Source organism: Strix aluco, chromosome 25 (assembly GCF_031877795.1).
Source record: "Strix aluco isolate bStrAlu1 chromosome 25, bStrAlu1.hap1, whole genome shotgun sequence".
Taxonomy (NCBI): domain Eukaryota; kingdom Metazoa; phylum Chordata; class Aves; order Strigiformes; family Strigidae; genus Strix; species Strix aluco.
In genome coordinates, this window is record NC_133955.1 from 6436914 (window position 1) to 6448712 (window position 11799).

At 50.7% G+C, this 11799-nt stretch overlaps 1 protein-coding gene across 3 annotated transcripts; it reads right to left on the bottom strand.

Moving 5' to 3' along the window:
• Nucleotides 1-2034: 2034 nt before the first annotated feature.
• Nucleotides 2035-11349, bottom strand: RAB29 (RAB29, member RAS oncogene family). 3 transcript variants are annotated; one of them, XM_074850185.1, is made up of 5 exons: nucleotides 11208-11349; nucleotides 9329-9400; nucleotides 7505-7686; nucleotides 6216-6337; nucleotides 2035-5516 (listed from the first exon to the last, which is right to left on the bottom strand). In XM_074850185.1, the coding sequence occupies exons 1-5, from the start codon at nucleotides 11329-11331 to the stop codon at nucleotides 5399-5401; spliced, it is 618 nt and encodes a 205-aa protein (XP_074706286.1). In that variant the 5' UTR covers nucleotides 11332-11349; the 3' UTR covers nucleotides 2035-5398. The 3 variants fall into 3 exon arrangements, with proteins under 3 accessions (XP_074706286.1, XP_074706284.1, XP_074706285.1); XM_074850183.1 differs by having other exon boundaries at nucleotides 11215-11276; XM_074850184.1 differs by lacking the exon at nucleotides 11208-11349 and adding an exon at nucleotides 10220-10995.
• Nucleotides 11350-11799: the final 450 nt, after the last annotated feature.

The following is an 11799-nucleotide window of genomic DNA, read 5'->3' on the forward strand; positions in this document are numbered from 1 at the left end:
GACCATGCCCACTCTCCCCGCGGGGAGGGGAGGGGGGCGAGGACGCTCCACACGCTCAAGCTGCTGTGAGCGGCAGAGCGGACCGCGGCGCTCCCGGCAGATTCGCCACCGGTTCCCGCTGCCCCCCCGCCGCCGGGCCGCCCCGTCCCGCCCCACCGGCCCCGCGCCGCCCCCGCCGGTACCCGCCTCGGATTTTCCCCGCGGCGCACGGGGGCCGGCGGGGCGGCAGGGCCCGACCGGCAGATTCGCCGCGCGGGGCCTGGCGTGGTTTTGGAGGGAAAACGCGGGGAAGCGGCGCGCCGCCTCGCAGCGGCCCCGGGGGCGTCGAGGGCCCCGCCGCGCCGTCCCCGGGCCCGCCCGGCAGCGCCGCTCCCTCGGCGGAGCCCTCCCGCGGCCGCCCGGCCCGCGGAGCCCCAGCGGCGGGCCCGTGGCCCCAGGGGTAGGGGCCTACAGGGCCCTGCAGCCCGCCGGCTCCCCTCAGGGCCCCCGGGTGGGGGCTCCCCTCGGGTGGCCGCGTTTTCGGGGCAGGGTGAGGAGGGCGAGGGACCGGCTGCTCCCCTGCCCCGCAGCCTGCCCCAGGCCACCGTTGGCCCGCGGGGCCGGGGTGTCTGCAGGGGCAGGAGCCGGGCCGCGGGCCTGCTGTGCCCTCGAGGTGCGCCGAGGCTCTCACGGTTAGGAAGCGAGGTTAGGGCCCGGCAGGGTGATCCCAGCGCCCTTCCTCTGCTCTCGGGTCCTTTGTCATGCAAGCGCGGTGCCATTCAGGGCCAGACTTCAGAGGGGGCTGCCGGGGGCGAATACACAAACGGGTAGAGCCTCAGGATGGGCCGCGCGGGGGCTGACAGAGACCTGCCAGAGACACCAAACGCCCCGAGCGGTTTACACCGAGCTCCTGACACAGGGACATCAGGAAATTCTGTTGCATTTACTGCATCGTTCCTTCACAGTCCGACACCTCGGCTCAAACTGTGCTCGGAGAGGGCCCCCGGGCTACATTAGATCACAGTCCGATGGGATTTATCATCAATCTACATACCATCATATTTTTACAGCACGTTACTTTTTTGTTACATTAATCAGCCCTAAATTCAGTATTTTTCTTACGAAGAAATGCAGAAAATTAATTTCAGCAGGTATAGATTTTATTATCAGTACTGATTACCACTTTTCCCTCTACTAGTCAGCAGATTTACGCAATTTACGCAAAAGTTTTGAGTTCTTTAGACTTTAAATTCCCTAGAAACCCAAAACACTCATATTTTTCTGTAGAAAAGGAGCTGCTTTTGCCATGGAAAAATCAAATGTATTCCACAGCCCACTAAAATGGCAGCTTCTGCAACAGCAAGTCACTTCAGCTTTGCATTTGAATCTTTAGAGAGACTTATTCCTCCATTTTATTAAAAGTGGTACTTAAAATTTTTTTTTATTAGGTCGGATTATCTGAGAAGACTGGTTTGACAATACAAATATGGTCAGCTTTTTACCTAATTATAAAAGTAACCGAGTTCATTTAATGCCCTGCTTGAACTTAATTTGCCTCCTTTGGAATTACTGCCACTTTTGTGATCAGTTCAGATGTGCCCTGTCCTTCGTGCAAGTCAATACTCATGAAAATCAAGCTGATCAGGAAAGAAAGAGGGGCATTCAGAGCAACTGCCTGCCTGCGTAGCCAGCCCCAAAATAACACTGTGAATTAATGAGCCATAAGGAGGAAGGTGTATTAACAAACAACCACATCAAGGAATTCTTTTCTTTCTCCTCTTAGCTGGATATATTGGATTAAAAGCCACTATGACTCACTGCCAGATGCGAAAGTTTTGCATGCTTATGTCCCGCTTGTAGGTCAGTAAGACTACAATAATGGAGATGGCAAGATGTTTCAGTGAAAAAAGCACCTAATTTGTTTTGCTGGCAATACAGGGCAGTTCACACTGTATGCTTTACACATTCCCTGTTACTGACTGCACGCCGGTTTCTAGTTTGAACTTGTGAACCCCTTTGTTAGGACTGTTGAGACAGGAAAACAACAACTACTACTACACAAGCAATGTCAAACTTTTATTTCAGACTTTTGCAATACTGCATTAGTTACTGATTGATATGGAGAAAAACCTCCCAGCAGTTTCTTCTCTTTATATAAACATGGTAATACTGCAACTTTACAGCAATCAGAACCCTGTCTCTAAAATACTTCTGCATACCTGCAAGCAGTTTTTTTTTTTAAAAAAAGCTAAGTTTTGATATCATTGACTTACTTCTGAACTATAGTCTGCCCTCATGCTTTCAAATTCTATTGCAGTAAAAATTTTCAGCTGTGCGGACCCATAGTGTGCTGTCATCAACATATAAAATACACCGTTAAACTTCATGTGGTTTTGAGGCCCATGACCACAAATTAAAGTTACAGGAATGAGAAACAACACGTGGAAGAGAGGGAAATAGGTATAGTTGGCCCAGAGTCACACTAAGAGTACAAAGTCAAAGTAGGCACTGCAGAAGGGAAAATCAAGTGCCTTCATTTTCAAAACAGGTCATTCCTGACCAAAACACCAGTGAATCATAGTTCATCAGAATAAAGACGAAGCTTTTCTGATTCATATTTGAAAGATTCAAGTTTTGATCGGTCTGCGTGAACAAGACTTTGTTTAAAATATTTCTCAGAAACCGCTTCACTCAAGTTGGCTTTTCCCTTTCGGTTGTTTTAAAAATTAGAATTATTTCAGCTAGCACAAGCTGGGCACAATCAATTTCACAGGCAACCGTTCTTTCCACACTGCCTATCCCAGCAAAGAGCGTGTTTAGATCGGGCTTTTGAATCAGTTTGGTTTACAGGACTAAATCAAGGGGTTGTTTTTTTGTTTTGCTTTGCTATTTTAAGCACCTTATGTGTCACAGAGCAAGCTCTGAAAAAACACACACATCTGCACAGTAAAATCGTTTTCCTGTCTGTTTGGGTTTTTATACCCATCTCAAGCAACGACTGTTTCTGTTGTGCAGGCTTGTTTTTTGACATTTGTCTACTGCATCTATTAAGATGTTAACAAGCAGTAAGCAGTGTGGAAAAAACCCCCCCAAGGCACACACCAGTACCGGAAACCACTGGGCAGAACAGAAATGATGTATAATAGAAGAAAACCTTCAAAGATCTTGCTTTGGCTTTTTGCTTGTTTCTGAAAGGCACTTATGAAAAAGAGGTCCAGATTAAGGGGTCCAGACACCAAAGAGGCACTGGTACCTATCAAACTGACACGCAAAAGATGCGTGGCCTCGCGGCTGGGCCATCGAAACAGAAATTCTCCTTTCAGTGCCAAGCTCCTACTGACTTGAGTGGTTAGTTGGTCCTGGGCAGAGATTCCTACTGCGTGCCTCGGTTTCTCCAAGCTCTAACACTTGACCTCTTTGCTGAAACGCTCTGAGGTGCAGAAATCAATAAATAACACATGAATTTTTGTGGTTTTGTGATAGATCCTTTAAAACATTAGACCCTTCTCTCCATGTTCCATAAAGAACTAGAAGTATTTATAGGATTAAAAAAACATTTTTTTTTTTAAACACAGTGTTTAGTAAGTAAAATTCAACAAGACAGTTCAATTTTGTTGCTAACCAGTTCTACATGCTTCACACGTTTCTACAGTGAATCCCATCAGCACAGAAAAGGGGATATTTAAGTGCCTATAAAACCGAATTTAGCAATATTTGCACAACAGAATCCTAGCCCCGACATTTTAGCTTTTAATTAAAACAGTGGAATGCAACAACACTAGTTCTAAATTTCTTAGCCCTTACTGTTTACTTATCAATCCTTTTCAACTCCGGAGAATGAAAACTCAGGATTTTTTGTGTTTAGTGAAAGCAGTTCCCGTTCCTACCACCTTCTCCCTCCACTGATTATATAAAGTAAGAAAAGACAGACAGAAGGAATACTTTGCCAAAGAAAAGTGGTTCTAATCGAGCGGGAATCAGGACAAACCAATTTATAGTCCTGTTTTCAAATTAAACTACTCAAGAAGGGGAAAATGTTATTGAAGACCACGTGTTCAAATCCTAACATAAAACACGGGCAAGACAATTCTACAGCACAAACGCTTAAATAAACCACATACAGCGCTCAGTAAGTCCAGCCCTACAGACTGAGTTTCCTATTAACTCTCCTGAGATAACTACCTAGAGTGCTTTTACCAGGTTTTTTTTGTTGTTGGCAAGAACCATTCTCACCAAGGAGTAGCTGGGGACGTGCTAGGGAAAGCAGGCACCAAGAGGCAGGTGGGGAGCGGTTCTCTTCCTTTCCTTTCGTCCTGCAAAGTCTTCTCCTTTGCTCCCCCCTCGCACCACTAAACCCAGAGGTCGGCTTTGGGAGCGCTGCCTCTCCTGCACCATCCCTGCCACCAAATTCACTCATCGCTACAGAATAATTGTGGGGAGGCAATTCATCAGCAACTGCAAAGCTATTTGAGATGGTAGGATACAGGGTGTTCAAAAAGTGAAAAGGACTGTTGTTCTGTCATACAAAGGAGTTTACAACCTATTCCTCATTCAGCACTCCGTGCCCTAATAAAGTGGCAGCAGAACAGAATACATAGGCTTGTGCTAGAGAGAGGATGAGTGAGAAGGAATGAACAGAAGGCAACTGGGCAATTCTTGACAAAAACTTGAAGTCTCTGCTGTTAAGCACCACAGACAGTACACACGACAGCAAGGGCTGTGCTACACCATTTCTCAAATTCACATTGATAATTTTACAGGTCTGGTTACGTGGGACACTGTGCTAATCCACATCTGGCTTCACATCTTAAGGACGGTCAGTGGCAGTGATGGGATGTGTTGGTCTCTCCAGGACATGCGAGCAGAGGTCTATAGTTCCAGAGCATAACGTAAAGAGTTTGCTGTATTCCCACCCTGGAATCCACAGGCACGGAGAGACCGCTTGAACTCTGTGTGCATCAAATGAGGGTCACTCTAATGCTTTGGACTGGTGCCTCTGTGTATGGTGGGTGCAGGCGGTGGGGAATGAAAGGTGCAACAATATTAAAAATATACCTTCGACATCCTTCGCCCTGCCTGAGACAGGCCATCACATGTCGGAAGAAGTGCTCAAAATTTAAAAAAAAAATTAATCCAAGCCACGTGCTTGAACACGGACCGTGCTACATGACTAGCAGCAGAGCTCCCAGTTGCTACTACACTGGAAGAAAGGAATCTTCTCACTCCTCCCTTCTTTCCACTCCTCACCCCAAGTCATTGTAGCAATGCTCTGCTGAGGACAAATATGCACTAAACAGAAGGCAGTCCACGATCACATGAAAAAACCCCCCAAAAACCTGTGACAGCCAATTTAGGAAAAAATGATGATAATAAAAAGACATTGCTGCTAGACCCAAGGCAGATGGTGTAGTCAGTGCATCTAACAGCAAGCCCAGCCTGGTGGGGTTGTCTCTTTTATGTTAATATAATCCCCACTCCCAGCAGCAGAGGAACTTCCATCACCAGTGGATGAGGACATCATCTTTTCAATCAGGACTCTAGAAGACAAACATATGTGAGTTTGTTTTGTGTGTTTGTTTGGTTTTTTTTAAAGAAGCAGCATTGGGCCACATGGTTTTTCAGCAGTACAAAAAAGAAACAGCAATGCATTCTAGAAGGACACAAAAAGCCAGAACTTTAAAGACTAAAAAAATCAGGTTAAGGAACTTCGTAGCACTGACAGCAGCATTACTGCTATTACCTGGCAGCATCAGAAGACTCTGCAGTGACTGGATAACTAACAACACCTACTGCAACCACCTCACCTCAGGTCCAGGTTAGGACTGGGACACTGCAACAGGCTTCCTAGGTACCAACTGCCCAAGCTCAAGATCAGGTGCGAATACCCAGTCTAATACATTTCAGAAAAGGCCAAATTCTCCATCAAAGGATTGGTGCATCACAAAAGAATTTCTAATATCTTTGCACAAGAAGTCCCATCCTCCTGGTAGAGGCCAGCAGATGAAAAAACACCCCTGGTATTGCTCAAAGAATTTCTGTTTCCAAAAGCATGTCAGAGCTTAACCAAGGAGAGAAAAACTTCTGACCTTTCAGAATTCAGTTTCCCTTCAGGAGATTTACTTGTGCATTATTGCTGCTATTTGTTACTTACTGACAGCATCTCCCCTCACCTCAAAGATGGCTGTGTCTGAAAGAGGGAATTAACTCTTAGATGTATCACCAGTCATGGTGCCTACCTCATGGACTCATTAATATTCTTATTTTCCTTGACAGACGTCTCCACCCAGCCAGAAAAGCCGTTTTCTTTGCTGAACCGATCCACTTCGTCTCTTGTCACTGCCCATGGGGAAAGGTCACACTGTAAAACAAGAATTAGTCACTTTAAGTTTAGCCTTTTAATTTTTAAGCTGGGAGGGGAATTCTCCCCCTCAGCCAGTTGTTGCCTGTGTGCAGGCAGGCAGGCAGGCAGCAGGTAGGCTCAGCCCTCCACATCTCCCAGATCACAAGCTGATAGAGAGCTCTTAGGGCAAGGTTGTTAATGGGATGTTGCAAGCAACAATATATTTATCTCATCTGAGATACTGACACACCTCAGTCAAGCACGCACGGAATGGAGGTTCAATCCAGCACAGGACACAAAAGCACTGTCACTCATCCAAAATTTGCCCGGCCTCTCAGCAGCAAGGAAACGTGTTACCGGTGTGGTGCCACCGAGGCAGCCACGCTGATGCCGACGGGACGTACGAAGAGGCAGTGAGAAAACCTGTCCCATAACAGCTTGTATTAGTGCGACTGCAGAGTGTACAGTCACACAGAGTTCCCTAATGCAGGCAAAGCCGGTACCTTAAAACAGCTATTGGGGGAGAGCATTACTTGTGAAGAAGTGGAGAAGAAAAGCCACTCTGCTGCCCACCCATCACATTTTTGAGTCATCTCCAGTTTTAGGCTTTCTCAAACCAGGCAAGTCTCAAACTGAATCTGGAAAGGGCTGCTGAGCCAATGTTGGCACATGAAGAACATCAAGGTAGTTTTTAAATGGAAAAAAAAAAAAATCATTAAAAGGCAGCAACCAATCTACACGGTGAAACTTGACGCTGCATCCGAATGAAAACTAGACATCCCTCTGGCAGCTCTGAACAGAAACTTTACAGTGTCATACACAGCCTTCCCAGGCTACTGCAAGTTAAAGACCAAAAAAAGAAAAAGAAAAGCTGTATAATCCAGGAGCTACAGAGCTCGAGCTCCGACAGCACGGCACAAGGCCCTGTGTCCTAGGACAGAGCAGTTGTTAACATCTCCTTACGCCATCCACGCGTTAAGTCCTACCAGTGTCTGAGTTACGGAGGAGAATCCTTGCTAGAGAAAGAAAATTCAAGAAGAGATAAGAAAAGGATTAAAAAGACCGCAGGCTACGGGACAGCTCTAGGCAAGGCTGAGTGTTAAAGGTGTCTCGTTCCGTTCTGCGCTCCCACGCACCCACACGTGCACACGTACAAACACACAGAGCGTGGCCAGAGCTGCTCACTTTGTTTGCCAGCAGCAGGCAAGGCACCGGGTTGCCGTCTGGCAGCATGAGCTTGCTGTCCAAATCCTGCTTCCACTTCTGGCTGTTGCTGAACGTGCTGATGTTGGTGACATCAAACATGATAACGCAGGCTGACGCCTCCCTGTAGTACAGCCGCGTCATGGACGTGAAGCGTTCCTGCCCTTTGGGATCAAAAGGAGAAAAATTTACCCTCCAGAATTACCATTTTTAGATTTGTTCATGCAAACAACATGTTTATCATGGCACACCATTTTCTAGCTCGACGCTAACAATCTCCACCTAAATAATGAGGAAATACAGGCGCTGAGATGCGTCCTGCCTGGGGCACCTCAGCATTGCAGCCACAGGGCTGGAACAAACTGGGCAGCTCTGACCCAGGCACTCAGATTCCCACAAGTGTTATTCCTGGTGTAACAATTTAAATGTGGTGTCCCCGACCACACCAGCGTCCCTGCGCCGGCAGGACCGTGCCACCAGCACTGTCACATCCTGCTGCCTGTGTGGGCACAGCGTGACAGACCAGCCTCTCCGGAGAGAAAAATGCGATACTGAACAGAAAGCATCACAGCTCAGGTACGCTGTTATTAGTGTTTACACCTTACGGCCTGCCTGGAGTAACCAGAACTGCCTCCAGAGAGTAACTCCACCGTGCAGCTGCGTGGTGTGACTGTGCTCGTGCAGACGGGGACGCGCCGCAGAGCATCCGCATCGCGTCACACGGGCTGGGGGCATGGTGAAAACCAGCACTTCTGACATGGGTGAGACTTCACCGTGGGCTCCCATGCAGCCCTGGAGCTGCTCAACAGGCTTTTTGGTTCTGAAACCATCGAGATCGGAGCGCTCTGAGTTACCTCAAGCCATCGGACCATCGCTGCAGGCAGCAGGCGACACTTGTGTCCCCTCCTGCTCAGGGCACAAGAGCACCGTCACCAGCGCAGCCCCTCTCCTTTCCAAATCTTAAAACTCCTTTTCGGGGCTGAAATTGAAATCAGTTTCTTGCTGCAACCCTCTTGCTTCAAACTTCTCCTTCCTGTTTTCTTTTTAAGGATTCCAGACGCACGCGTCTGAGCTGTGAAACCGGAGGAAACCACAACCCTGTTTTCCTCGCCCCTCCAGATCCAGAGGTGCCATTTTAAAGACGCTACTGCACCGACCTGTCTTCTGGTGCTGGGGAGTCTGGGGAACCGTGTTCCTCCGTGCCCCTCCGGAGTGGGTGCTCCTCCCTCCACTTCATCTCACATAACGCTGTCCCGCGGCGTGTGCCCCACTGCCGACCCAGCCCCACCACCTTGGGGGCACCCAACAGTCTCCTCTTGCCGTGATGGCTCCCGAGGGATCCACTGGCTCTGCACCGGTCACTGAGCAGCCAGATCACACCCTCGATCCCCGCAGCCGGAGCAGCGTGAGGTCACTGGAGCTGCTCCACGCAAGGATCGGGCATTCCCGGCTCTCATGTCAGAAATCAGGATTTGAACAGAAGACTCTGAGCTGAGAAGTCACATATCCAGCCACAAATGAGCCCGTTTCCCCATTCACTCTGCTCTGGCTTTGAAATGGAAAAGAAAGGCTCGATAGGATTTATCATCTGTGCTGCTGCGTCCTTTGCAGGTGGGCTTCTGATTAAATATTTAAATTACTAGTGCAAACTAGAGACAGCACTAAAGCCAGCCCTTGCATCAACATGCTTTTAGGACTGATTTTGTAGCAGACTCCTACAGAAAGAAAAAGAAAAAGAAGAAAGGCCAAGCCATTGAGAGCTTTAAATTCTGCTCCTGAGCAGCTTCGTGGTCTGTGTGAACATACCTGCAATGTCCCAGAGCTGAAGTCGCACCGTCTCCGATTCCGACCACTGGACCACCTTCAGAGCAAAATCCACTAGAGAATCCCCCGAAAAGAAAGGAAACCTAATTAGGGGCATTCTGCACCACGAGGCTTGTTCCTCCACAGCAGCACAGCCCAACCCAGCAACCACTCCCGCAGCCACGGCAGTTTGTACCGGACCATCACCCGCCCCAGCACAGACCAGACCCAGAGCAGGAGGGGCTGCGAGTGCTGACCCCTCTCTTCCGCCGCAGAAAGCTGAAAAATAAGTGTTAAATCCAGAGGGGCTCCACAGACTGTCCGCTCCAGGCCCTGCGGCAGGGATGACCACACGCACACAAAATGTCTTCAGATAAGCAGAAGTCAAGCGCGTTATCAGCATCTCATCCCTCCCCAGGACGCTGCGCTGGGCTTGTCCCTTCCTGCACTTCAGATTAAGAGTTAAATAACCCAGCGAATGGAGCAGCGTTCCTCCCTGGCTTGCAAAGCCCAGCCTGGCAGGTCTGCTGTCAGAGCCCTCACGAAGGGCAGCAGAGATGCTGCTCTGCAATTCTTCGGGCAGAAGCAGAGCAAGGTGGAATTTTTCCAGCCAACGCAGCGTTGGGTGGACCCCACTGCCCCGAATGATGGGGCTTTTCAGGATCCTGGAGCACCAGGGTCTGTAACCACCCCACGCACAGCTCCCTGTTCACGGCAGGGAGCTCAGACACCCATTCCTGATCTCTGGAGTTGCAACCCCGGCACTGGACACACTAACCAAGAGGTAAGGAAGCAGAAATTAAAATGCTCAGGAGTAAGAATTCCTCCAGCACATAACCCCGAACAACCGCTGGAAACCTCAGTGCTTGGAGAGCTTGGAGAGCTTTCCCTCACCCGACTCTAAATGCCAGTAAAATGTTGGATTTGGTGCTGTCGCCCGTCTTTGCGCTGCCTGAACCGTTCAGCCCCTGGTCCGTGGAGCCCCGTGTCTCCTCCACACCCGCCGCGTCCCACCACCGACACCTCAGCTGTAACCGGTGCAGGCAGTCGAAAGGGGAAACGCTGCGTCTTTCTCAGATTATGACGCATCAGGTTTTCACTGCAGGGGGAAAACTGTCCAGCTACGCTGCCAGCCGTGCTCAACAGGGCTGGAACTTACCGAAGCCAGGAACTAATTAAAAAAAAGCAAAATAAAAATAAAAATAAAAACATCTGCAGCTCCTGCTGCTGGGAGTGACTGTACAGGCACAGCCCAAGCGCTCTGCCCCAGTGGGATGTGCCTCTCCGGTGTTTTCAACTTCTAATTCATCCCCTCTTATTCATGAATAAGAAGATTTAAGGAACCAGGCTCGGCCCCCACTATTTTGGGTCCTCAGGGAGATTTATTTTCTGGGTGATGCCTTGGCACCTCCCGCTCCTTTCAGGTTATTCATTTACACCGATGTTAAACAAAGAACCACCGATCCCACTTGATCTTGTTCCCAGCCTCCTTGTCACAAAGCTGCTGCTCCCCCCATCATCTCTCCGGAGCACCCCCGATACTCCAGCGGCGGTTTCACGGCCGTTAACCAGACCTCGGAACAACGCTGCTGGTTTTGCTCGGGAGAGCGGAGTCTCATCTCAAACCCTCCCGGTTAACGCTGCTGGGGGGGCTGTTCCCGGGGGTGGGGGAGGGGGTGGGGGGGACACTGGGGCACCCCGAGCCTGAGCCGAGAGGGACAGAAGTCCCCGGCTGGTCCCCGGGGCTCGCTGAACGCGGGCTGCGAGCACACCAGGAGCTGCGAAATACCCTTTCTTTCACAAATTCTTGCTTCCACGCCTGCGGGGAAGGAGAGGAGCGAGCCCCGGCCCCCCGCCCCGGCCCCCCCCGGGCCCCGCTCACCCCCCACCGTGGACTTGTAGTGCCGGTTGAAGCTGTCGTTCGCGTAACGCTGCACCAGCGACGTTTTTCCCACCGTGGCGTCCCCCACCACCAGCACCTTGAACATGCGATCGCGCTGCCCCATCCCGGCCCCGGCCCCGGCCCCGCCGCGGTCATGTGAGGGTCAGGGGGAGGCGGCGGCGGAACCGCTGCCCGCAGCGGGGCTGCCGGGACCTGTAGTCCGCTCCGCCGGGGCCTGCTCCTGCCTGCCCCTGCCTGCTCCTGCCTGCCCCTGCCTGCTCCTGCCTGCCCCTGCCTGCCCCGCCCGGCACCATGCACCCCTGCACCCCTGGCCCCTGCCCCAGACACCCCCAGACCCTGCCCTCTGCACCCCTGCACCCCCAGGGTCTGCCCCATGTGCCCTGGACCCTGCTCTCCGCACCCCCAGACCCCATCCCATGCACCTCTGCACGCCCAGACCCTGCTCTCTGTATCCCCGCACCCCCAAACCCTGTCCCATGCACTCCCAGCTCCAGCCCCACACACCCCTGCACCCTGCTCCATGCACCCCTGCACCCCCAGACCCCATCCCATGCACTCCTGGACCCTGCCC